The 27,794-nt window shown below is 44.9% G+C and overlaps 1 protein-coding gene across 1 annotated transcript; it reads left to right on the forward strand.

The window, feature by feature from the left end:
• Nucleotides 1–100: 100 nt before the first annotated feature.
• Nucleotides 101–27,652, forward strand: LOC115204710 (dihydrolipoyllysine-residue acetyltransferase component of pyruvate dehydrogenase complex, mitochondrial). Its single transcript, XM_029770437.1, has 14 exons — nucleotides 101–522; nucleotides 4,523–4,624; nucleotides 7,992–8,113; nucleotides 8,232–8,367; nucleotides 8,539–8,665; nucleotides 8,947–9,122; nucleotides 12,253–12,415; nucleotides 12,497–12,567; nucleotides 12,902–13,015; nucleotides 14,534–14,641; nucleotides 16,210–16,328; nucleotides 22,504–22,666; nucleotides 22,793–22,929; nucleotides 25,412–27,652. Exons 1-14 carry the CDS (start codon nucleotides 271–273, stop codon nucleotides 25,539–25,541), a joined length of 1,920 nt encoding a protein of 639 aa, XP_029626297.1. The 5' UTR covers nucleotides 101–270; the 3' UTR covers nucleotides 25,542–27,652.
• The last annotated feature ends 142 nt before the right edge of the window (nucleotides 27,653–27,794 follow it).

Consider the following 27,794-nt stretch of genomic DNA (forward strand, 5'->3'; position numbering starts at 1 on the left):
ACATGAAATGATGTGGGAGAGTTTCAACTGAATTTGGAAATCTTTAGTTTCACCAAACCTGGCAACCTAGTTTAGGACGGGCGTAGGACGGGGGAAGGAGAGCCGTAAAGCGGTGTGTTGTGATGAGAGAGGTCATTGGAAAGTGAGCACAGAGCTATCTGGGCTGGTTCGGGGGACAGAAAGATACTTTATTGCTACCAGCTATTCCGGTACCGGAGTAGATCCAGCGGAATCTAAAAGGTATTTAGCGACTAAACTAACCAAGACGAAATGCTTCGTCTCGTCCTGCGGCTGAGGAATTCTTCAGCGATTCCCCGGTGCCGTGGTGCCCTACCTGGGCCTGCCCTGAGCCCTCGCCCCTCTCCGGGACCTTGTCATCTGAGGCTTTACCACGGTTTTGTCCGGTCAAGGGCTGTTTGCAATGGAGGTAGTTTGAACACCGTGGTGTTCGCCAGCAGAACGGCCCTGCCCCTGTCCGCCAGCGGCACCCAGCGCTTCTACAGCCTACCACCGCACCAGAAGGTAACTTTAGTGGTGTAGCTTGCTAGCCAGCTAGCTAGTTAACTTTGTGATTGTGTGGGCTATGACTAGAAGTCTTCTCGGATCCTAAAATTCAGATCCGAACCGAATTCGATGCGTTAAATTCAATATCTGATCCAAGGTGGAGCAGATCCTACCCAAAACATTTCCGAGGTGAGAGAGAATCGCATCCAAGTTGGGACAGGTCTGTATCCGACCCAAATAGATCCGAAAGATGATAAATGCAGCTTTATTGCCATGCAGCTTTATTGCCATGCAAGCCATCGAAATTGTTTTGAATTGTGTGTCAGTGAACGTTAACTTCGATAAACCAGGACCAAGTTTTCGTTGCATGAAAGTTAAGTAGTGATTAGGACTGCCCAAGGAGACCCCAAATAACATGTTTTTTTATTCAACACTCCTGGAAATATTTATGCAATATTACATATGTAATATAGGTCAGAAAGGTGTGCAAACCACACATTTTCATCCAGTGACGGTCAGTGCCGTTGAGGGAGGACAATTATCATTATTTTCATGAGCATGGCCTTATTTCAATTACAGCATATTGGATGACTGTCATTCATATTCCATTCACCCAGTTCAATGTAACAGTAATAGGTTTAGACTTCTATGTGATACTCTAATTATCCCTATACCCATCATGAGGTTGCTACAACCCAGCCTATGAATGGAAGTTTACAACGTAGATCCACACAGGTCGAGAGAAACATTTGAGTAATGACATTGGCCCAGTCAATACCGCCTTGCACACTCTGGCCTGCATCCAGCTGATCTAGGGTGTAGCCATTAGTCCAACAGTTGTAAATGAGAGTATCTATTGGACAAATTCAGGTATGTTTATCCCCGTTTCATTCTGTTTGCTTCCGTTTAAAAAACGTTTTCCACAGAATCAGCAGAATGAATACACCCCTGATCACGAGTAAACACAGTTCACTTTCATAGCAGCCACGTTGTATTCCTTCTTGCATCTTTGCGCTCTCCTCTCACCTTTTCCCTTCGCTTATGGACTTCAATGGACGACACATCAGCTGTATGTGACCAAAAAATATTTCCAAGCCAAACCATATCCTAACCGCTACACACAGCCCACATCGTTGTCCCTATATTAGCTAAAGTAATTTCATAGTCAACATAGCTAATATAAGTAGCGCGTTAGTAAACCCACTACAATCATGCAGTAACGTTAGTCAACATAGAGCTAAACTTCTTACTGACTAACACCAGCAAGCTACAGTGGCTATAAATTAGTAAAAGCAGAAGGTTATTTTCCCTTGGAATAGTTCCACTGTTGTTGGATAGTCATAGCCAGTTAGCTAACAGAGTATCCCTCTGTTTGAGTAGACTAAACTAGCTAGCTGCATTTGCAGCTAAGAAAGTGAAACTGAAAATTACACTTTTTTTAACTCTCTAGCTCTCTCTTGCTTCTTCATTTTGGAAGAAATTAATTTGTTCAACTATTGTCTTTCTCTCTCTTTGAGTCAACTACTGACCAGCTTTTATGCACTGGAGCGCTAGTTAGCTGTAGCTTATGCTTTCAGTACTAGATTAATTCTCTGATCTTATGATTGGGTGGATAACATGTCAGATCATGCTGCAAGAGCTCTGATAGGTTGGAGGACGTCCTCCGGAAGTTGTCATAATTAGTAAGTCTATGGAAGGGGGTGAGAACCATGAGCCTCCTAGGTTTTGAGTTGTAGTCAATGTACCCAGAGGAGGACGGAAGCTAGCTGTCCTCCGGCTACACCGTGGTGCTACCCTACAGAGTGCTGTTGAGGCTACTGTAGACCTTCACTGCAAAACAGCGTGTTTTAATCAATTATTTGGTGACGTGAATATATTTAGTATAGTTTTAAAATGCACCCCCCCCCCCCTTTGACCCCAGAACAGCCTCAATTCGTCAGGACGTGGACTCAACAAGGTATCGAAAGTGTTCCACAGGGATGCTGGCCCATGTTGACTCCAATGCTTCCCACATTTGTGTCAAGTTGGCTGAATGTCCTTTGGGTGTTGGACCATTCTACACACAGGAAACTGTTGAGTGTGAAAAACCCAGCAGCGTTAGAGGTCTTGACACAAACCGATGCGCCTGGCACCTACAACCATAACCTGTTCAAAGGCATTTACAATATTTGTCTTGTCCATTCACCCTCTGAATGGCACACACACACAATCCTCAAGGCTGTCTCAAGGCTCAAGGCTTAAAAATCCTCTTTTACCTGTCTCCTCCCCTACAACTACACTGATTGAAGTGGATTTAACAAGTGACATCAATAAGGGATCATAGCTTTCACCTGGATTCACCAGTCAGTCTGTAATGTTCCTAATGTTTTGTACACTCAGTGTATATTCAATCAATAACAAGGGAATGACAACAATGGCGGCCACTGATTTAAAGGTGCTACATGTATATTGCACAAGTTGTTTATCTCCAGGTTGTCATTATTTCTGCATTGCCCAAATTCCATGCTTTCCATGTATGAAATACAGCCAGCCAGAGTTTAGTCACAGTGCTCACTCCATGCAAATATGAATACACAAATAATAACAAACAAACAATACTTTGGAGAAAATGGTCATTGTTCAACCAGTTTGAAAATGCATTTGCATATCATGCAAACACTAGTTACGGTATTCAAAACTCCTGACTCTCATTGATGTTTACTAGATATATTACTGTTGAGGTGGGAGGTTTACTAGATATATTACTGTTCAGGTGGGAGGTTTACTAGATATATTACTGTTGAGGTGGGAGGTTTACTAGATATATTACTGTTCAGGTGGGAGGTTTACTAGATATATTACTGTTCAGGTGGGAGGTTTACTAGATATATTACTGTTGAGGTGGGAGGTTTACTAGATACATTACTGTTGAGGTGGGAGGTTTACTAGATATATTACTGTTCAGGTGGGAGGTTTACTAGATATATTACTGTTCAGGTGGGAGGTTTACTAGATATATTACTGTTCAGGTGGGAGGTTTACTAGATATATTACTGTTCAGGTGTATATTACTGTTCAGGTGGGAGGTTTACTAGATATATTACTGTTCAGGTGGGAGGTTTACTAGATATATTACTGTTCAGGTGGGAGGTTTACTAGATATATTACTGTTCAGGTGGGAGGTTTACTAGATATATTACTGTTCAGGTGGGAGGTTTACTAGATATATTACTGTTGAGGTGGGAGGTTTACTAGATATATTACTGTTCAGGTGGGAGGTTTACTAGATATATTACTGTTCAGGTGGGAGGTTTACTAGATATATTACTGTTGAGGTGGGAGGTTTACTAGATATATTACTGTTGAGGTGGGAGGTTTACTAGATATATTACTGTTCAGGTGGGAGGTTTACTAGATATATTACTGTTCAGGTGGGAGGTTTACTAGATATATTACTGTTCAGGTGGGAGGTTTACTAGATATATTACTGTTCAGGTGGGAGGTTTACTAGATATATTACTGTTCAGGTGGGAGGTTTACTAGATATATTACTGTTCAGGTGGGAGGTTTACTAGATATATTACTGTTCAGGTGGGAGGTTTACTAGATATATTACTGTTGAGGTGGGAGGTTTACTAGATATATTACTGTTCAGGTGGGAGGTTTACTAGATATATTACTGTTCAGGTGTATATTACTGTTCAGGTGGGAGGTTTACTAGATATATTACTGTTGAGGTGGGAGGTTTACTAGATATATTACTGTTGAGGTGGGAGGTTTACTAGATATATTACTGTTGAGGTGGGAGGTTTACTAGATATATTACTGTTCAGGTGGGAGGTTTACTAGATATATTACTGTTCAGGTGGGAGATTTACTAGATATATTACTGTTCAGGTGGGAGGTTTTCTCACTTTTTTGCACATGCAAATTGGGCCCATAGGCAGTTAACAATTAAATATGTGTTTAATAAAGAGATTCAGACCCTTTATTTGTGTGTGTGTGACTGTGTGTGTGTGTGTGTGTGTGTGTGTGGTAGGTGGAGCTGCCTGCTCTGTCCCCCACCATGCAGACTGGAACCATCGCTCGCTGGGAGAAGAAGGAGGGAGATAAGATCAATGAGGGAGACCTTATCGCTGAGGTGAGTACACACACACACACCAGGTTTTCCGTTAGGAAAATGTGGCGCCGGACAACGTGACCGGCAAGATATTAATTTACCGCCTATTTGAAAAGTTTACCGGACCCATATGCATTGGGTGTGTAACCAATTAGGGTGTCCACCCACGGTGGTCAGAATGACAACAATCACATTTACATACAGTTAGCAGGAAAACACCATTCTGAAGAATTTAAAATATGTGTGAAGATAATGTGTCTTGAGTATATTTTTGAATGTACAGTACCAGTCAAAGGGTTGGACACCTACTCAATTAAGGGTTTTTCTTTATTTTTACTATTTTCTACATTGTAGAATAATAGTGAAGACATCAACAGTATGAAATAACACATATGGAATCATGTAGTAACCAAAAAAGTGTTAAACAAATCAAAATATATTTTAGATTTTAGGTTCTTCAAAGTAGCCACCGTTTGCCTTGACAGCTTTGCACACTCTTGGCGTTCTCTCAACCAGCTTCACCTGGAATGCTTTTCCAACAGTCTTGAAGGAGTTCCCACATATGCTGAGCACTGGTTGGCTGCATTTCCTTCACTCTGCAGTTCAACTCCCAGATATCCAAGATGGCGTAGCAGTGGGATGTTTTGATTGTCTTGTCCCGTCCCTTGTATATATCGTTTCTTTCTTTTGTATATATTTAGTATATCTTTTTATCTCATTTTTCCATCTACGGATTGAACATAATCTCCTGCATGTCCCCCCCACGGAGCATGCCCCCCCCCCACGGAGCATGCCCCCCCCCCCACGGAGCATGCCCCCCCCCCACGGAGCATGTCCCCCCCACGGAGCATGTCCCCCCCACGGAGCATGTCCCCCCCCACGGAGCATGTCCCCCCCCCCCGGTGCATGTCCCTCCCCCGGTGCATGTCTCCCCCCCCGGTGCATGTCTCCCCCCCCGGTGCATGTCTCCCCCCCCGGTGCATGTCTCCCCCCCCCCCCGGTGCATGTCTCCCCCCCCCCCCCGGTGCATGTCTCCCCCCCGGTGCATGTCTCCCCCCCCCCCGGTGCATGTCCCCCCCCCCCCCCCGGTGCATGTCTCCCCCCCCCCGGTGCATGTCTCCCCCCCACGGTGCATGTCTCCCCCCCACGGTGCATGTCTCCCCCCCACGGTGCATGTCTCCCCCCCACGGTGCATGTCCCCCCCCACGGTGCATGTCCCCCCTCAACGGTGCATGTCCCCCCTCAACGGTGCATGTCCCCCCTCAACGGTGCATGTCCCCCCTCAACGGTGCATGTCCCCCCCCAACGGTGCATGTCCCCCCCCACCACGCCGTTCTCATGATCATTGCAACCCCACGAGGTGAGATCTTGCATGGAGCCCCAGGCCGAGGGAGATTGACAGTTCTTTTGTGTTTCTTCCATTTGCGAATAATCGCACCAACTGCTGTCACCTTCTCACCAAGCTGCTTGGCGATGGTCTTGTAGCCCATTCCAGCCTTGTGTAGGTCTACAATCTTGTCCCTGACATCCTTGGAGAGCTCTTTGGTCTTGGCCATGGTGGAGAGTTTGGAATCTGATTGATTGATTGCTTCTGTGGACAGGTGTCTTTTATACAGGTAACAAACAGATTAGGAGCACTCCCTGTAAGAGTGTGCTCCTAATCTCAGCTCGTTACCTGTATAAAAGACACCTGGGAGCCAGAAATCTTTCTGATTGAGAGGGGGTCAAATTCTTATTTCCCTCATTAACGTCTATGTGCAAACGTCCCACCCTAGTCAACAGCCAGTGGAATCGCGTGGCGCGAAATACAAATACCTCAAAAATGCTATAACTTCAATTTCTCAAACATATGACTATTTTACACCATTTTAAAGACAAGACTCTCGTTAATCTAACCACATTGTCCGATTTCAAAAAGGCTTTACAGCGAAAGCAAAACATTAGATTATGTCAGGAGAGTACCCTGCCAAAAATAATCACACAGCCATTTTCAAAGCAAGCATGTATGTCACAAAAACCAAAACCACAGCTAAATGCAGCACTAAACTTTGATGATCTTCATCAGATGACACTCCTAGGACATTGTTATACAATACATGCATGTCTGTTCAATCAAGTTCATATTTATATAAAAAGAAACTGCTTTTTACATTAGCATGTGATGTTCAGAACTAGCATACCCACCGAAAACTTCCGGTGAATTTACTAAATTACTCATGATAAATGTTGACAAAATACATAACATTTATTTAAAGAATTATAGATACAGAACTCCTTTATGCAAATGCTGTGTCAGATTTTAAAATAGCTTTTTGGTGACAGCACATTTTGCAATATTCTGAGTACATAGCTCGGCCATCACAGGCTAGCTCATTTGACACCCACCAAGTTTGGGGCTCACTAAAAGAATTACTATTTAAAAAAATTGGATTACCTTTGCTGTTCTTCGTCAGAATGCACTCCCAGGACTTCTACTTCAACAACAAATGTTGTTTTGGTTCCAAATAATCCATAGTTATATCCAAATACCGCCGTTTTGTTCGTGCGTTCAGGTCACTATCTCAAGGGTAATGCGCGAGCGCATTTCATGACAAAAAAATTCAAAATATTCCATTACCGTACTTAGAAGCATGTCAAACGCTGTTTAAAATCAATTTTTATGCTGTTTTCTCATAAAATAGCGATAATATTCCAATCGGGCAACGTTGTATTCATTCAAAGGCTGAAAGAAAAAAATTGAGAAGTCTTGTGCACGCGCGTCTCCAGTCTCACTGTCCCCAGGCAGGCCACTTACAAACTCTGCTGCTGTACTTTGCCCAGAGACTGCAGACACCCCATTCCACTTTCTGGCGGCTTTAGAGAGCCAATGGAAGCCTTAGAAAGTGTCACGTTACAGCACAGATGCTGTATTTTTGATAGAGATGCAACAGAAGGACAAGAAATTGTCAGACAGGGCACTTCCTGTATGGAATCTTCTCAGGTTTTGGCCTGCCATATGAGTTCTGTTATACTCACAGACACCATTCAAACAGTTTTAGAAACTTTAGAGTGTTTTCTATCCAAATCTACTAATTATATGCATATTCTCGTTTCTGGGCAAGAGTAGTAACCAGTTTAAATCGGGTACGTTTTTTATCCGGCCGTGAAAATACTGCCCCCTAGCCCCAACGGGTTAAAATGCAAATCATTTTATAACATTTTTGACATGCGTTTTTCTTGATTTTTTTGTTGTTATTCTGTATCTCACTGTTCAAATAAACCTACCATTAAAATTATAGACTGATCATTTCTTTGTCAGTGGGCAAACGTACAAAATCAGCAGGGGATCAAATACTTTTTTCCCTCACTGTAGTGAACACAGACCTGGTTAACTGTACGTGTGTGTTAGGTGGAGACTGACAAGGCCACGGTGGGGTTTGAGCTGTTGGAGGACTGTTACCTGGCTAAGATCCTGGTAGCTGAAGGAACTGCAGTTTCCGTGGGCTCTGTCATCTGCATCACTGTCGACAGGTACGTCTGTGTGTGTGTGTGTGTGTGTGTGTGTGTGTGTGTGTGTGTGTGTGTGTGTGTGTGTGTGTGTGTGTGTGTGTGTGTGTGTGGTCTAACCTCCGTATGTGTGTTTTATCAGTGCTGATCTGATCCCAGCCTTTAAGGACCTGACGTTGGACAAGCTGGCTGCTAGCTCCGCCCCTTCTGCAGCTGCCCCGCCCCCTCCCCCTCCCACTGCTGTCGCCCCTGGCAGCTCCCTACCAACCCACATGAAGGTAGGATCACAACACCTTACATTATCAATGAAGATTGTTTCAAGTCCCCGACCAGTCTGCGTCTCCGGTCCAGTTAGTCTGATCAGAACCATGTGTCTGTCTGTCTGTCTGTCTGTCTGTCTGTCTGTCTGTCTGTCTGTCTGTCTGTCTGTCTGTCTGTCTGTTTGTTAGGTGTGTCTGCCAGCCCTGTCTCCTACTATGACCATGGGGACAGTGCAGCGCTGGGAGAAGAAGGTTGGAGAGAAACTCAGTGAAGGAGATCTACTGGCGGAGATAGAGACCGACAAGGCTACCATCGGTTAGTACACACACACACAGGGTATACACACCACACACACCACACCATAGACACACAAGGCTACCATCGGTCAGTACACACACACACACACACACACACACCACACCGACAAGGCTACCATCGGTCAGTACACACCACACACACCACACCATAGACACACAAGGCTACCATCGCTTAGTACACACACACACACACGCACACACACACACACACACACACACACACACACACACACACAGACTGTACACACAGTGTGATATCAATTGTGTGTGTGTGTGTAGGGTTTGAGGTGCAGGAGGAGGGTTACCTGGCTAAGATCATGGTGTCTGAGGGAACGCGTGACGTTCCTCTGGGTGCTCCTCTCTGCATCATCGTGGAGAAGGAGAGTGACATCGCTGCCTTCAGCGACTACGTAGAGACAGGAGGGGCTGAGGTCTCCACCCCGCTACCAATACCGGTACCACACTATACCCTAACCCCCAGCCCCGCTACCGGCACCAATACCGGTACCACACTACCCCCTAACCCCCAGCATCAATACCGGTACCACCCCCTAACCCCCAGCCCCAATACCGGTAACACCCCCTAAACCCCAGCCCCAATACCGGTAACACACCCTCACCCCCAGCCCCAATACCGGTACCACCCCCTAACCCCCAGCACCAATACCGGTACCACCCCCTAATCCCCAGCACCAATACCGGTACCACACCCTAATCCCCAGCCCCAATACCGGTAACACCCCCTAACCCCCAGCACCAATACCGGCACCACACCCTAACCCCAGCACCAATACCGGCACCACACCCTAACCCCCAGCACCAATACCGGCACCACACCCTAACCCCCAGCACCAATACCGGTACCACACTACCCCCTAACCCCCAGCACCAATACCGGTACCACACTACACCCTAACCCCCAGCCCCAATACCGGTACCACACCCTAACCCCCAGCCCCAATACCGGTACCACACCCTAACCCCCAGCACCAATACCGGCACCACACCCTAACCCCCAGCACCAATACCGGTACCACACTACCCCCTAACCCCCAGCACCAATACCGGTACCACACTACACCCTAACCCCCAGCACCAATACCGGTACCACACCCTAACCCCCAGCCCCAATACCGGTACCACACCCTAACCCCCAGCCCCAATACCGGTAACACCCCCTATCCCCCAGCACCAATACCGGCACCACCCCCTAACTCCCAGCACCAATACCGGTAACACCCCCTAACCCCCAGCCCCAATACCGGTTACACCCCCTAAACCCCAGCACCAATACCGGTTACACCCCCTAATTCCCCAGCACCAATACCGGTTACACCCCCTAATTCCCCAGCACCAATACCGGTTACACCCCCTAACCCCCAGCACCAATACCGGTAACACCCCCTAACCCCCAGCACCAATACCGGTAACACCCCCTAACCCCAAGCCCCAATACCGGTCACACCCCCTAACTCCCAATACCGGTACCACCCCCTAACTCCCAGCACCAATACCGGTAACACCCCCTAACCCCCAGCCCCAATACCGGCACCACCCCCTAACCCCCAGCCCCAATACCGGTAACACCCCCTAACCCCCAGCCCCAATACCGGTAACACCCCCTAACCCCCAGCCCCAATACCGGTAACACCCCTTAATCCCCAGCACCAATACCGGTAACACCCCCTAACTCCCAGCACCAATACCGGTTACACCCCCTAACTCCCAGCACCAATACCGGTAACACCCCCTAACCCCTGACTCCCAATACCGGTACCACCCCCTAACCCCCAGCACCAATACCGGTACCACCCCCTAACCCCCAGCACCAATACCGGTTACACCCCCTAACACCCAGCACCAATACCGGTAACACCCCCTAACCCCCAGCCCCAATACCGGTTACACCCCCTAAACCCCAGCACCAATACCGGTTACACCCCCTAATTCCCCAGCACCAATACCGGTTACACCCCCTAATTCCCCAGCACCAATACCGGTTACACCCCCTAACCCCCAGCACCAATACCGGTAACACCCCCTAACCCCCAGCACCAATACCGGTAACACCCCCTAACCCCAAGCCCCAATACCGGTCACACCCCCTAACTCCCAATACCGGTACCACCCCCTAACTCCCAGCACCAATACCGGTAACACCCCCTAACCCCCAGCCCCAATACCGGCACCACCCCCTAACCCCCAGCCCCAATACCGGTAACACCCCCTAACCCCCAGCCCCAATACCGGTAACACCCCCTAACCCCCAGCCCCAATACCGGTAACACCCCTTAATCCCCAGCACCAATACCGGTAACACCCCCTAACTCCCAGCACCAATACCGGTTACACCCCCTAACTCCCAGCACCAATACCGGTAACACCCCCTAACCCCTGACTCCCAATACCGGTACCACCCCCTAACCCCCAGCACCAATACCGGTACCACCCCCTAACCCCCAGCACCAATACCGGTTACACCCCCTAACACCCAGCACCAATACCGGTAACACCCCCTAACCCCAAGCCCCAATACCGGTCACACGCCCTAACTCCCAATACCGGTACCACCCCCTAATCCCCAGCTCCAATACCGGCACCACCCCCTAACTCCCAGCACCAATACCGGTAACACCCCCTAACCCCCAGCCCCAATACCGGCACCACCCCCTAACCCCCAGCCCCAATACCGGTAACACCCCCTAACCCCCAGCACCAATACCGGTACCACACCCTAATCCCCAGCACCAATACCGGTAACACCCCCTAACTCCCAGCACCAATACCGGTTACACCCCCTAACTCCCAGCACCAATACCGGTAACACCCCCTAACCCCTGACTCCCAATACCGGTACCACCCCCTAATCCCCAGCTCCAATACCGGTAACACCCCCAGCACCAATACCGGTAACACCCCCAGCCCCAATACCGGTACCACACCCTAATCCCCAGCACCAATACCGGTAACACCCCCTAACGCCCAGCACCAATACCGGTACCACCCCCTAACCCCCTTCCCCACACACCCTAACCCCCTTCCCCACACACCCTAACCCCCTTCCCCACACACCCTAACCCCCTTCCCCACACACCCTTACCCCCCCAAAATTATAACTTGTTAGCTAGCGTTGTTAGAGATCTTGTTTTATATCTTTTTAGCTAGCGTTGTTACATCTTGTATTATATCTTGTTAGCTAGCGTTCTTAGCGCTTGTATTATAACTTGTTAGCTAGCGTTGTATTATAACTTGTTAGCTAGCGTTGTATTATAACTTGTTAGCTAGTATTGTATTATAACTTGTATTATATCTTGTTAGCTAGCGTTGTTAGATCTTGTATTATAACTTGTTAGCTAGCGTTGTTAGAGCTTGTATTAAATCTTGTTAGTTAGCGTTGTATTATAACTTGTTAGCTAGCGTTGTTAGATCTTGTATTATATCTCGTTAGCTAGCGTTGTATTATAACTTGTTAGCCAACGTTGTTAGAGATCTTGCTACATTTTCCAGATAGTTCTTTGACAGACTAGAGAATATCAGAACATCACCTCATAGCGACACAAGGCAACAACACTGTGTGTCCTCTAGGTTGCAGCAGCTAGCCCAGCTCACGTAGCCCCGGCAACCACTCCTGCAGCAGCTAGCCCAGCTCACGTAGCCCCGGCAACCCCACGGAAAGGGCGTGTCTTCGCCAGCCCGCTAGCCAAGAAGCTCGCTGCCGAGAAGGGCATTGACCTGGCCCAGGTCAGCGGTGAGTGTACACACACACACACACACACACACACACACACACACCTTCCTCTCTCTGACATATGTTTTTTGTGTGTTTCAGGCTCCGGTCCTGATGGTAGAGTCACCAGGAAAGACATTGAGACTTTCGTCCCCCCCAAGGCTGCCCCTGCTGTATGTCACCACACACACACTTTACTGCATTTATCCTAAATGTTTTTCAATGTGTTTTGTCTTTTCTACTTACCATTGATACATATTTCATATAAAACATTGTCTGTGGACACATCTGATTCAATGTTCAGTCAAGACTGGATTAGAGGTCGACCGATTATGATTTTTCAACGCCGATACCGATTATTGGAGGACCAGCCCATTGCCGATTGTTATGAAAACTTGAAATCGGCCCTAATTAATCGGCCATTCCGATTAATCGGTCGACCTCTAGACTGGATTGGTTTTCTGATGCAATGTTCATTCTAGACTGGATTGGTTTTCTGGTGTTTAGGCTCCTGTTGCTGCAGCTCCTCCTTCCCCGGCTAGCCACGCCCGTACACCTGCCCCGGGTGTTGCCGCGCCAACAGGCACCTTCACTGACGTTCCTATCAGCAACATCCGCAGGGTAACACACACACACACACACTAGTCCTGAGCGATTAACCGATGTCGGTTCAGTTACTTGAATACAATTTAGTATAAAAACATTGTGAGCCCAATGCGCTGTTTCTCTAGAGAGAAATCAAATCATTCACTAGAGAAATTAAGTCAAGAACTATGTGGGACGCTGGGCTGAAGGGCTGTAGTTTTCATAAAGCAAATATTCAACCTATTTCAGAGCAGAAATGTGGTAATTAACTATAATGACCATAATCCATTGCGCCTGTTCCACTTGGACAGAGATGGATACACTTTTACACCTGCTATGTTAGGTTAGATAAACATAGACCGCATGACAGACTGTAGCTTACACAACTATGAGAAAGAGGGATAGAGTTTGTGAAAGTATGCCTTATGTATTTTGAACTAGTCAAATGAGCTCCCGAGTGGCGCAGCGGTCTAAGGCACTGCATCTCAGTGCAAGAGGCGTCACTACAGTCCCGGTTTGTATCCAGGCTGTATCACATCTGCCTGTGATTGGGAGTTCCATAGGGCGGCGCACAATTGGCTCATCGTCGTCCGGGTTTGGCCGGGCAGGCCATTATTGTAAAAAATTTGTTCTGAACTGACTTGCCTAGTTAAATAAAGGTTAAATAAAAATAAGGGCAGACAGCTCTGCAGCATATTTAGGCTGGCTAGCTAAATACGATGACTAAAGACTGTAGGGTATGGGGAATAGGAGGACTAAAGACTGTAGGGTATGGGGAATAGGAGGACTAAAGACTGTAGGGTATGGGGAATAGGAGGACTAAAGACTGTAGGGTATGGGGAATAGGAGGACTAAAGACTGTAGGGTATGGAGAATAGGAAGACTAAAGACTGTAGGGTATGGAGAATAGGAGGACTAAAGACTGTAGGGTATGGGGAATAGGAGGACTAAAGACTGTAGGGTATGGGGAATAGGAGGACTAAAGACTGTGGTATGGTGAATAGGAGGACTAAAGACTGTAGGGTATGGGGATAATAGGAGGACTAAAGACTGTATGGGGAATAGGAGGACTAAAGACTGTAGGGTATGGTGAATAGGAGGACTAAAGACTGTGGTATGGGGAATAGGAGGACTAAAGACTGTATGGTATGGAGAATAGGAAGACTAAAGACTGTATGGTATGGTAAGCACAGAGATAATGTTAGATGGTTGTCAGGCTGATACTGCCTGAGATGAGATGATGACTTTAAGGAATAAAATATAATAAAGTCATCAAATAAAAACTAAGTAATTTTCACAACTGAAAAATTGCCTTTGGAATTTTCATTCAAATACTGAAATCTTCTTGTCATTATTTCATAATACATTTAATGTTTAAAAAATAATCGTGATTAACTGTGATTATCGAAACTGAACCGACCTCAAAACGACACCAATCGCTCAGCACTAACGCACGTACACACACCAGTTAACTACGTATATGAAAGATACCTTCAGCATTATGTTAAACACTGTTCTGTGTGTCCTGGTGATATTGTGATTGTTGTTACCTAGGTGATAGCCCAGAGGCTGATGCAGTCGAAACAGACCATTCCCCACTACTACCTGTCTGTTGACGTCAACATGGACCAAGTCCTAGAACTACGCATGGAGCTCAACGCTGTGAGTCTGTCTGTCTCTGTCTAACCCTTCCTCTGTGATTAGATAGGACTCAAACTCCTTAGTAGAGAGGTTGTCTGTCTCTGGCTGGGAGTCTGTCTGTACCTCGTGGGGTTTTGTGAGGGCTCTATCAACATAAATGACCTGTCAGCTTGACCCCCAGCACCTTGATGAGTTTCTAAGCATGCCTCTGAGAGACATTGTGAGATTCTGGGAAAAGTCTGTCCTCTCCTCAACTCCTCCGTGACCCGGAAACTGGTAAATGGTGGACTTATGTAGGAGAGTGTTAATGAATTAATAATCAATAGTCAAAGGAGGCTAAGCAGAAGGAGGCTAAGCAGAAGGAGCAGAAGGAGACTAAGGAGAAGGAGGCTAAGGATACTCGTGTGTGTGTGTGTGTGTGTGTGTGTGTGTGTGTGTGTGTATGACGGGCTCCCTATCACAGAAGCGTTTTGAAATCCGCCACACCCCCTTTGAATCAGCCATTGTTCTCTCGGAGGGATGAAGTACACGTTTAAAAACGATATGCTACTTGCGCTGGAGATACATTGGGGCTCGACGTCAGAGCAGCGTCAACACTGCTAAATACACCGTCAGTGCAGCGTCAACACTGCTAACTACACCGTCAGTGCAGCGTCAACACTGCTAAATACACCGTCAGTGCAGCGTCAACACTGCTAAATACACCGTCAGAGCAGCGTCAACACTCAGCATTTCAGGTGCTAAATACACCGTCAGAGCAGCGTCAACACTCAGCATTTCAGGTGCTAAATACACCGTCAGAGCAGCGTCAACACTCAGCATTTCAGGTGCTAAATACACCGTCAGAGCAGCGTCAACACTCAGCATTTCAGGTGCTAAATACACCGGCACAGAGCACAATCCTGTCAATGGAAATCTGCTTAGGTGGATACAAAATCAATCCACAGTTCTTCATCAGGAAATTTGAAAGGACTCAAGTATGCGTAAGTACAAGCATCCACAGTCATGACAAATAACCAAAGAAAAGAGCTATCGCTGACAAGGGGCAAGCCTAACAACTTCTCATTTAACTGATTCCTTTAAAGCCTATTTAATCATTAAATTCACAACAACTGACAAATTCATTACAACCTCCCAAATAATCTCTATTGGCCTATTATATAATCTGATTTCATGTTACTTTCCACCAACCACCCAAATAATCTCTATTGGCCTATTATATAATCTGATTTCATGTTACTTTCCACCAACCTCCCAAATAATCTCTATTGGCCTATTATATAATCTGATTTCATGTTACTTTCCACCAACCTCCCAAATAATCTCTCTTGGTCCATTTGTATCAGCTGATTTCATGTTTCCACCAATGACCATAGGTTTCTTCCCAGCTTTCTACAGCTCTGAGCCAAGCATCGGCAGCAGACAATAAAACCCAGTGTATTTTTTTTAATCTTAAAACTGGGGGAAAATGCAACGCCAGGAATGTAGCTGCTTTCATTGATTGCAGCGAGACCAATTTATTTCCCGTGTCAAATAAAACAATTTCCCGAATTGGGATAAATAAAGTAATACTCTACTCTTCTTCCTAGGAGGTAAAGGCCCAGAACATCAAGCTGAGTGTGAATGATTTCATCATTAAAGCCAGCGCTCTGGCCTGCCTCAAGGTCCCGGAAGCCAACTCCTCATGGCTCGACTCTGTCATCCGACAGTAAGTACATACTCTCCCTCTTTCTCTCTCTCTCTCCCTCTTTCTCTGTTTCCCCTTGTCTGTCTCCCCTTGTCTGTCTCCCCTTGTCTGTCTCCCCTTGTCCGTGTCTCTGTGTCTCTCTCTCCCTCTTTCTCTGTCTCCCCTTGTCTGTCTCCCCTTGTCCGTGTCTCTGTGTCTCTCTCTCCCTCTTTCTCTGTCTCCCCTTGTCTGTCTCCCCTTGTCCGTGTCTCTGTGTCTCTCTCTCCCTCTTTCTCTGTCTCCCCTTGTCTGTCTCCCCTTGTCCGTGTCTCTCTCTCCCTCTTTCTCTGTCTCCCCTTGTCTGTCTTTCCTTGTCTGTCTCCCCTTGTCTGTGTCTCTCTCTGTCTCTGTGTCTCAAGGGCTTTATTGGCAATGGAAACGTATGTATTTAGCCTGTTGTTTTGTTTTTCACTGGTTGCCCTTTTCTTGTGGCAACAGGTCACACATCTTGCTGCTGTGATGTCACACTGTGGTATTTCACCCAGTAGATATGGGAGTTTATCATTATTGGCTTAGTTTTCTAATTCTTTGTGGATTTGTGTAATATGAGGGAAATATGTGTCTCTAATATGGTCATACATTGGGCAGGAGGTTAGGAAGTGCAGCTCAGTTTTCACCTAATTTTGTGGGACGTATGGCACATAGCCTGTCTTCTCTTGAGAGCCATGTCTGCATACGGTGGCCTTTCTCAATAGCAAGGCTATGCTCACTGAGTCTGTACATAGTCAAACCTTTCCTTAAGTTTGGGTCAGTCACAGTGGTCAGGTATTCTGCCACTGTGTACTCTCTGTTCAGGACCAAATAGCATTCTAGTTTGCTCTGTTTTTTTATTAATTCTTTCCAATGTGTCAAGTAATTATCTTTTTGTTTTCCATGATATGGTTGGGTGTAATTGTGTTGCTGTCCTGGGGCTCTGTGGGGTCTGTTTGTGTTTGTGAACAGAGCCCCAGGACCAGCTTGCTTAGGGGGACTCTTCTCCAGGTTCATCTCTCTGTAGGTGATGGCTTTGTTATGGAAGGTTTGGGAATCACTTCCTTTTAGGTGGTTGTAGAATTTAACGTCTCTTTATGGATTTTGATCATTTGCGGGTATCGGCCTAATTCTGCTCTGCATGCATTATTTGGTGTTTTATGTTGTACACTGAGGATATTTATGCAGAATTCTGCATGCAGAGTCTCAATTTGGTGTTTGTCCCATTTAGTGAATTCTTGTTTGGTGAGCAAACCCCAGACCACACAACCATCTATAACTGATTCAAGTATTTTTTAGCCAGATCCTAGTTGGTATGTCGAATTTTATGTTCATTTTGATGGCATAGAAGGCCCCTCCTTGCCTTGTCTCAGCTCGTTCACAGCTTTGTGGAAGTTACCTGTGGTGCTGATGTTTAGGCCAAAGTATGTATAGTTTTTTTGTGTGCTCTAGAGCAGTGATTCCCAAACTTTTATAGTCCCGTACCCCTTCAAACATTCAACCTCCAGCTGTACCCCCTCTAGCACCAGGGTCAGCGCACTCTCAAATGTTGTTTTTTGCCATCATTGTAATCCTGCCGCACACACACTATACAATACATTTATTAAACATAAGAATGAGTGTGAGTTTTTGTCACAACCCAGCTCGTGGGAAGTGACAAAGTTCTTATAGGACCAGGGCACAAATAATAATATAATAATAATAATTTTGCTCTTTATTTAACCATCTTACATATAAAACCTTATTTGTTCATCAAAATGGTGAATAACTCACCACAGGTTAATGTGAAGGGTGTGCTTGAAAGGATGCACATAACTCTGCAATGTTGGGTTGTATTGGAGAGAGTCTCAGTCTTAAATCATTTTCCACACACAGTCTGTGCCTGTATTTAGTTTTCATGCTAGTGAGGGCCGAGAATCCACTCTCACATAGGTACGTGGTTGCAAAGGGCATCAGTGTCTTAACAGCACAATTTGCTAAGGCAGGATACTCTGAGTGCAGCCCAATCCAAAAATCTGTCAGTGGCTTCTGATTTAAATAAAATTTTCACAGAACCACTTGTTGCAATTTCGATGAGGCTCTCTTGTTCAGATATCAGTTAGTGGACTGGAGGCAGGGCATGAAGGGATAACGAATCCAGTTGTTTGTGTCATCCGTTTTGGGAAAGTACCTGCGTAATTGCGCACCCAACTCACTCAGGTGCTTCGCTATATCACATTGACATTGTCCGTAAGCTTGAGTTCATTTGCACACAAAAAATCATAATGCAGAGAGAGAAGAGCTCCAACTTCTTAATCATAGCCTCAATTTTATCCCGCACATTGAATATAGTTGCGGAGAGTCCCTGTAATCCTTGATTCAGATCATTCAGGTCAGACAAGTGAAAATGATGGTCAGTAAAGACAACTTTAAGCTCATCTCTCAATTAAAAAAAACATGTCAATACTTTGCCCATTGATAACCAGCTCACTTCTGTATGTTGTAAAAGCGTTGCATGGTCGCTGCCCATATCATTGCATAATTGCATAATGCAGAAAATACACGAGAGTTCAGGGGCCTTGCTTTAACAAAGTTAACCATTTTCACTGTAGTGTCCAAAACGTCTTTCAAGCTGTCAGGCATTCCCTTGGCAGCAAGAGCCTCTCGGTGGATGCTGCAATGGACCCAAATGGCGTCGGGAGCAACTGCTTGCACGCACGTTACCACCCCACTATGTCTCCCTGTCATGGCTTTTACACCATCAGTACAGATACCAACACATCTTGACCACCAAAGGACATTTGATGTCACAAAGCTGTCCAGTACTTTAAAAATATCCTCTCATGTTGTCCTGGTTTCCAGTGGTTTGCAGAAGAGGATTTCTTCCTTAATTGACCCCCATAAACGTAACGGACATATACCAGGAGCTGTGCCAGGCCCGCCACGCCTGTTGACTCATCCAGCTGTAACGCATATAATTCACTGGCTTGTATGCGAAGCAGTAATTGTTTCAAAACATCTCCTGCCATGTCACTGATGCGTCATGAAACAGTGTTTGATGAAGACATTGTCTGTATAGTTTTTTGGGCCTTTTCCCCCAGCATTGTCCCAGCCATATCCACGGCAGCAGGAAGAATGAAGTCCTCCCCAATAGTTTGGGGCTTGCCTGTCCTAGCCACTCGGTAGCTCACCATATAAGACTCTTCTAGCCCCTTTTTATTAATGGTATCTGTTGCTTTTATACATGTCTTACTTCTTGAAAGTTGTCTTTATTCTCGCTCAAAAAACTCCCGTGGCTACTCAGGCCAGAATAAAATATCACCCAAACGTATAGCCCCGTTGGAAAATATAAATGTACTGTTTGAAAATGTGATAATACATTTTTCTTTTTAAATGAGTATTATTGTTATTAAAAAAATGTGAATCACATTTTTATTTGGCATACCCCAAACAGAATTGCGCGCCCAGTTTGGAAATACCTGCTCTAGGGCAACAGTATCTAGATGGAATTTGTATTTGTGGTCCTGGCAACTGGACCTTTTTGGAACACCATGATTTTTGTCTTATTGAGATTTACTGTCAGGGCCCAGGTCTGACTGAATCTGTGCAGAAGATATAGGTGCTGCTATAGGCCCTGGTTGGTTGGGGACAGAAGCACCAGATCATCAGCAAACAGTAGACATTTGACTTCAGATTCTAGTTGGGTGAGGCCGGGTGCTGCAGACTGTTCTAGTGCCCTCGCCAATTCATTGATATATATGTTGAAGAGGGTGGGGCTTAAGCTGCATCCCTGTCTCACCCCACAGTCCTGTGGAAAGAAATGTGTGTTTTGCCCATTTTAACCACATACTTGTTGTTTGAGTACATGGATTTTATAATGCCCTATGTTTTTACCACAAAACCACTTTCCATCAATTTGTAAAGCAGACCCTCATGCCAAATTTAGTCTTTTTTTAAATCAACAAAGTATGAGAAGACTTTGCCTTTGTTTTGGTTTGTATGTTTGTTTGTTAATTAGGGTGTGCAGGGTGAATACGTGCTCTGTCGTACGGTAATTTGGTAAAAAGCCAATTTTGACATTTGCTCAGTACATTGTTTTCACTGAGGAAATGTACGAGTCTGCTGTCTCGATCTCTCTATCTCCCGCGCTCTTTGTCTCCCGCGCTCCCCGTCTCCCGCGCTCCCTCGCGTTCCCTGTCTGCTCAACTGAGGGACCTTACAGACCATTGTACAGTGCTTTAGGAAAGTATTCAGACGCCTTGACCTTTTCCACATTTTGGTACGTTACAGCCTTATAATGAAATGGATTTAAAAAAAATCCTCAGCAATCTACACACTATACCCCATTATGACAAAGCAAAAACAAGTTTTTAGAAATGTTTGCAAATGTATTAAAAACTAAAAAACACCTTCATTTACATAAGTATTCAGACCCTTTGCTATGAGACTTGAAATTGAGCTTGGGTGCATCCTGTTCCCATTGATCATTCTTGAGATGTTTCTACAACTGGATAGGAGTCCACCTGTGGTAAATTCAATTGATTGGACATGATTTGGAAAGGCAAACACCTGTCTATATAAGGTCCCACAGCTGACAGTGCATGTCAGAGCAAAAACCAAGCCATGAGATCGAAGGAATTGTCCGTGATGCTCCGAGACAGGATTGTGTCAAGGCACAGATCTGGGGAAGGGTACCAAAACATTTCTTCAGCATTGAAGGTCCCCAAGAACACCGTGGCCCCATCATTCTTAAATGGAAGAAATTTGGAATCACCAAGACTCTTCCTTGAGCTGGCCGCCTGGCCAAACTGAACAATCAGGGGAGAAGGGCCTATGTCAGGGAGGTGACCAAGAACCCAATGGCCACGCTTGACAGAGCTCCAGAGTTCCTCTGTGGAGATGGAAGAACTTTCCAGAAGGACAACCATCTCTGCAGCACTCCACCAATCAGGCTTTTATGGTAGAGTGGCCAGACGGAAGCCACTCCTCAGTAAAAGGCACATGACAGCCCTCTTGGAGTTTGCCAAAAGGCACCTATATACTCTGACCACGAGAAACAAGGTTCTCTGGTCTGATAAAACCAAGATTGAACCTTGGCCTGAATGCCCAGCGTCATGTCTGGAGGAAACCTGGCACCTTCCCAACGGTGAAGCATGGTGGTGGCAGCATCATGCTGTTGGGATGTTTTTCTGCGGCAGGGACTGGTAGACTAGAAAGGATCGAGACGACAAAGATGAATGAGCAAAGTACAGAGAGATCTTTGTTGAAAACCTGCTCCAGAGCACTCAGGACCTCAGACTGGGGGCAAAGGTTCACCTTCCAACAGGACAATGACCCTAAGCACACAGCCAAGATAATTCATAAGTGGCTTCAGGACAAGTCTTTGAATGTCCTTGAGTGGCCCAGCCAGAGCCCGGACATGAACCTGATCTGACATCTCTGGAGAGACCTGAAAATAGCTGTGCAGCAACGCTCCCCATCCAACCTGAGCAGATCTGCAAAGAAGAATGGGAGAAATTCCTCAAATACAGGTGTGCAAAGCTTGTAGCGTCATACCCAAGAAGACTCAAGGCTGTAATCGCTGCACAAGGTGCTTCAACAAAGTACTAAATACATTTATATATATTTTCTAAAAACCTGTTTTTGCTTTGTCATTATGGGGTATTGTTTGTAGATTGATGAGTAAAAACATTTTTTTTATCCATTTTAGAATAAGGCTGTAATGTAACAAAATGTGGAAAAAGTCAAGAGGTCTGAATACTTTATGAATGCACCGTATGTGTGGGGTTCAGAGATGGGGTCGTTATTCAAAAGTCACGTTAACCACAATTATTGAACGCGGAGTCCATGCAATGTATGTCATTTGTTAAATACATTTTTACTCCTGAACATATTTAGGCTTGCCACAACACAGGGGTTGAATGCTTATTGACTCAATACATTTCAGCTTTACATTTTTTTTATACATTTCGGAAGTTCTACAAACATAATTTCAATGACACGAAATCTAAATTTAATCCATTTTAAATTTGGGTTGTAACACAAAATGTGGAAAAATTCAAGGGATGTGGATACTTTCTGAAGGCACTGTGCATACATACAGTAACCAATAACACACCACCCAAAAACACACATTTTTGAATAGGTCAAGTTTTAATGTGTGTGTGTGTGTGTGTGTGTGTGTGTGTGTGTGTGTGTGTGTGTGTAGGAACCATGTGGTGGACGTGAGTGTGGCGGTGAGTACACCCAACGGTCTGATAACGCCCATCGTGTTCAACGCCCACACCAAGGGACTGGCTGCTATCAGCTCTGATGTCTCAGCCCTGGCTGCCAAGGCCCGCGACGGGAAACTACAGCCGCACCAGTTCCAGGTAACTACCAACTACACACTAAAACACACAATGATTACACACTAAAAACAAATGTGTTAAACACTTCTGCAGCATTAGGTTGTCCCACAGGTTCCAGGAGCTGAATCCTCTAAAACTGTGTTTCAGGGAGGCACGTTTACCATCTCTAACCTGGGAATGTTTGGCGTCAAGAACTTCTCAGCGATCATCAACCCTCCCCAGGCCTGTATACTGGCAGTAGGGGGCTCAGAGAAGAGACTGCTGCCTGCTGACAATGAGAAAGGGTAACTACGCTACCACAATACTACTATAACTACACTATACTAGACTAAAGTACTACCCCAGGCCTGTATACTGGCAGTAGGGGGCTCAGAGAAGAGACTGCTGCCCGCTGACAATTAGAAAGAGTAAATACACTACCAGGGGTCTTCAAACTGTTCTTCCCCAGGGACACCCATCCTAACCCTAACATGTCCTAACCCATCTTAAGCTAAAGTCATTCCGCTACCCAAGAATAGTAAAGCACCCTTTACTGGCTCAAATAGCAGACCAATCAGCCTGTTACCAACCCTTAGTAAACTTCTGGAAAAAATGGTGTTTGACCAAATACAATGCTATTTTACTGTAAACAAATTGACAAAAGACTTTCAGCATGCTTATAGGGAAGGACACACAACAAGTATGGCATTTACACAAATGACTGATTGGCTGAGAGAATTTATGATTAAATGATTGTGGGGGCTGTCTTGTTAGACTTCAGTGCAGCTTTTGACATTATTGATCATAGTCTGCTGCTGGAAAAACTTGTGTTACGGCTTTACACCCCCTGCTATAATGTGGATAAATATTTACTTGTATAACATAATACAGAGGATTTTCTTGAATGGAAGCCTCTCAAATATAATCCAAGTAGAATCAGGAATTCCCCAGGGTAGCTGTCTAGGCCCCTTGCTTTTTCAATTTTTACTAATGACATACCACTGGCTTTGAGTAAAGCCAGAGTGTCTATGTATGTGGATGGTGTTGCAGAATCTGGGGCCTTTCAGAACAGGTGCATATATACTGAGATCATGTGACATATCATGTGACACTTAGATTCCACACAGGTGGACTTAATTAGTTAAATAATGTGACTTCTGAAGGTAATTGGTTGCACCAGATCTTATTTAGGGGCTTCATAGCAAAGGGGGTCAATTTCCACATTATTCATTACGAGATATAGTTGAGGTTTAGTGAATGATTGGTCCCAAATACAATGCTTTTAGTTGTATAAATATTTAGGACTACCTTATTCCTGCCACACACTGAAACTAACTGCAGCTCTTAGATAAGTGTTGGAGTTGTTTCAGTCGCTGTAGAACAGTGCCTTGCAAAAGTATTCATCCCTCTTGGTGTTTTTTCTATTTTGCTGCATTACAACTTGTAATTGACATTTTATTTTTATTTGGATATCATGTAATGGATATCCACAAATAGTCTAAATTGGTGAAGTGAAATTAAAATTTAAAAAAGTTGTTTAAAAATATTATTATAAATAAAATACAGAAAAGTGGTGAGTGCAAGAGAATCCAATTTTTTTTTTAAACATATAAAAATACACCTTATGGAACAGTGGGGACACACATAGGGGACACACATAGGCAAAGACGCATGCATTCACACACATGATAACATACACACTACACACACATGTACACATGTATTTTGTGTTGTAGATATGTGGTAGTGGAGTATGGGCCTGAAGGAACACACTTAGTGTGTTATGAATCTGTTGTAGTTTTTGAAAATTGTATAACTGCCTTAATTTTGCCGGACCTCAGGAAGAGTCGTTTCTGCCTTGGCTAATGGGGATCCATAATAAATCCTAACCCATCCTAAGCCTAACCTGTCCTAAGCCATCCTAACCCAAACCTGTCCTAACCCATCCTAACCCTAACATGTTCTAACCCTAACATGTTCTAACCCATCCTAATCCTAACCCATCCTAATCCTAACCCATCCTAATCCTAACCCATCCTAATCCTAACCCATCCTAACCCTAACCCATCCTAACCCATCCTAATCCTAACCCATCCTAATCCTAACCCATCCTAACCCTAACCCATCCTAATCCTAACCCATCCTAACCCATCCTAATCCTAACCCATCCTAACCCTAACCCATCCTAATCCTAACCCATCCTAATCCTAACCCATCCTAACCCTAACCCATCCTAACCCATCCTAATCCTAACCCATCCTAATCCTAACCCATCCTACGTTACCAAAACCTGTGTCTTGTCATCAGGTAAATGTTAATGGCTCATCGTTGACATGATTGAATGTGACGTCATTGTTGACATGATTGAATGTGATACATGTGACGTCATCGCGATATTAATAGGTTGCACGTTTCGTCACAATATCGTTGGACGACCGACTAAGTGTTCTACTCGATGCATTGTCAATTGATGCTGATGAAAATGACAACATTGCCATCCGTCTAAAGGAAATGTGACAACATGATGATGGCAAAGTTGTTCCTACTAAATATTTGCCTACTTGAGCAATGTCATCGTATTTCCAAATCACATTAGCCTCCGTTCAAAATGACTGGGCACCACTTGACTTTCAGGCACCAATATGGCTGCCCCTGTGGCATCTGTAGAACAGTTATAACAATGGCATGACGTGACATAGGTGCAACCCATGAATTGACTGGACAGGGCCTTTAAAACTAAAGGTTAATCATACGTTGTTCTGTTATTTACTGTGTGTGTGTGTGTAGGTTTGACGTGGCCAGCATGATGTCGGTGACGTTAAGTTGTGACCATCGCGTGGTGGACGGAGCAGTCGGAGCTCAGTGGCTCGCAGAGTTCAGGAAGTTCCTGGAGAAGCCTGTCACCATGCTGCTCTGATTGGATAACACCCTCACCAGGCCACACTGTGGTTGGCTGGAGCCGTCGCCAAGCTGATTGGTGGAAACCGTTCATCATGTTTCTGTGATTGGCTGGCCCACCACAAGGACACTCCCCCTCCCCCTTAAAGGGGTGAGGCAGGACTCACTCCCCTCAGAATATAAGACACTTTTCCCTCTATCTCTGTCTTTCCCCCCCTCCATAACTGTATTTATTGACATAGTTACAGTTTAGCCCAGAGGCTGTGGTGTCACTACAACATGTTGTTTATAAAGGTAACTGTTACAGTTGGGAGAAGATTGTGTTTAAAGTAAAAAAAAGATGAGATTGGAGCTACGAGTACGTTAGCAAAGAGAGAGAGACCTGAAGACACACACACTAGCCCAGCCCCTCTGATCAGCCTGCTATGTAGAACCAGTATAGACACACACTAGCCCAGCCCCTCTGATCAGTAGATGGTAGGTCCATGGTAGGTAATTGAACGATTGATGAATGTCACTGATTGGCCAGAGTTCAGTCACCTATAGCAGGTCTGAATCCCTGATTACAGAGGGAAGATGACAACTAGCCGTGTTACTGACCTCCAGGTATGGAGCTGAGAACAGCTGATCTACCTTGTGATGCTCTATGATCAGCTGATCTACCTTGTGATGCTCTATGATCAGCTGATCTACCTTGTGATGCTCTATGATCAGCTGATCTACATTGTGATGCTCTATGATCAGCTGATCTACCTTATAATGCTCTATGATCAGCTGATCTACATTGTGATGATCTATGATCAGCTGATCTACATTGTGATGATCTATGATCAGCTGATCTACCTTGTGGTGATCTATGATCAGCTGATCTACCTTGTGATGCTCTATGATAGGGGTCTCCAATAGGTCCATCTACCAGTAGCTACCAGCCCACCTATGAGTAGCTCGCCAAACAATCTTGAAAGTACATGCAATTTTCAGTATCAGACACAGCAAGCTCCCAACTACTATCTAAACAACATTGACATTATCCCACCCCTGGTTAGCGACTATTGGCTTAAAAAAGCCAAACCTAAGACAATATCTGCCAATTAGTTTCCAGCAATATTGCCTCTGTCTGTGTGGTGCGCATGTTTTTCTATCACTCAGTGTGTAGCCAGTTGATATGGTAACCGTCTTGGGGTTTTACAGAAATACTTTCCCCAAAACCTTCTCAATTAAATGTTAACTGCAAAGTAGGCTTACCTGGCAGCAGCATATCATGAGTAAGTACATCATTTGTATCTGTTATTTGTTAACTCTGCCATGAACTGAGCAGCAGCAGTCCAGAACCATCACTGGATCAGCACATTAGACGGGACATTCCTCAATTAAAGGGCCAGATGCACAGTTAAAGGGGAATTACACCCAAAAAAGTCGAAATTTGTTAGTTTTCTTCCAGACGCCCATAAAATGGCCTTATGTGATTTCAGCATTGACATGGAGTCAGAACATCCATTATGACACCACTGTGGGGCTCTATAGGTCTTCTGATGTGATTTCAGCATTGACATTGACTCAAAACATAAAATGTCGTTGTTTCTCTATGAACAATTGTAATATTAAGTGAAAAATAATAGTAATCCAAAACCAGGAAAACTGAGACCATCATTTAGGAGAGAGAAAAAAACTGATTTTATAGCCCCCTTTAGAGTTGTTTATGAATGAACTGTTATTTGACCAGGTATATTGACAGAAAACACAGTTCACCACTTTCTGAGTAGCAGGAAAGAGGAGAATGTGCCTATTTGAAAGCTAGAAAGAAATGAGTAGCTGAAGACATTTCTAGCTCTTACGCTAGAAAAGGTTGGAGACCCGTGCTTTATGATCAGCTGATCTAGGATGGGTGGAGTCTTCATTTACAGGGTGGGAGGGGCTTTATTTATGACATCACCCCCTGACTAAGCACTCGGCCAATCCCCTTCTTCCCCTGGACATGTTATTATTTTCTAACCTGTTAACAAACATTCTGAACAGGAAACGTTGTGTATTTACATGACATCATCTGAAAACAAGTGAAACGGACAAAGAAGTGAAGCTGGATGTACCGTTGCCATGGGAATTATTGCTGAATAAATTGAGTCAAAATGAGCTACTATGGTGCTGTTGTGGAGAGTCCTATATTAATATATATATTATAGCTTTGTTATATGTAATATATTATACACTGAACAAAAATATAAAAGTGTTGGTCCCATGTTTCATGAGCTGAAATAAAAGATCCCAGAGATGT

The sequence above is a fragment of the Salmo trutta genome, chromosome 12, assembly GCF_901001165.1.
Source record: "Salmo trutta chromosome 12, fSalTru1.1, whole genome shotgun sequence".
NCBI lineage: Eukaryota > Metazoa > Chordata > Actinopteri > Salmoniformes > Salmonidae > Salmo > Salmo trutta.

Bases quoted from the DNA above. Each gene is read 5' to 3' on its own strand.
- LOC115204710 (XM_029770437.1), top strand. From the start codon at position 271: ATGCTTCGTCTCGTCCTGCGGCTGAGGAATTCTTCAGCGATTCCCCGG. The intron at 9,123-12,252 runs GTACCACACTAT...TGTGTCCTCTAG, and splicing joins CCACCCCGCTACCAATACCG to GTTGCAGCAGCTAGCCCAGC. The intron at 16,329-22,503 runs GTAAGTACATAC...GTGTGTGTGTAG, and splicing joins CTCGACTCTGTCATCCGACA to GAACCATGTGGTGGACGTGA.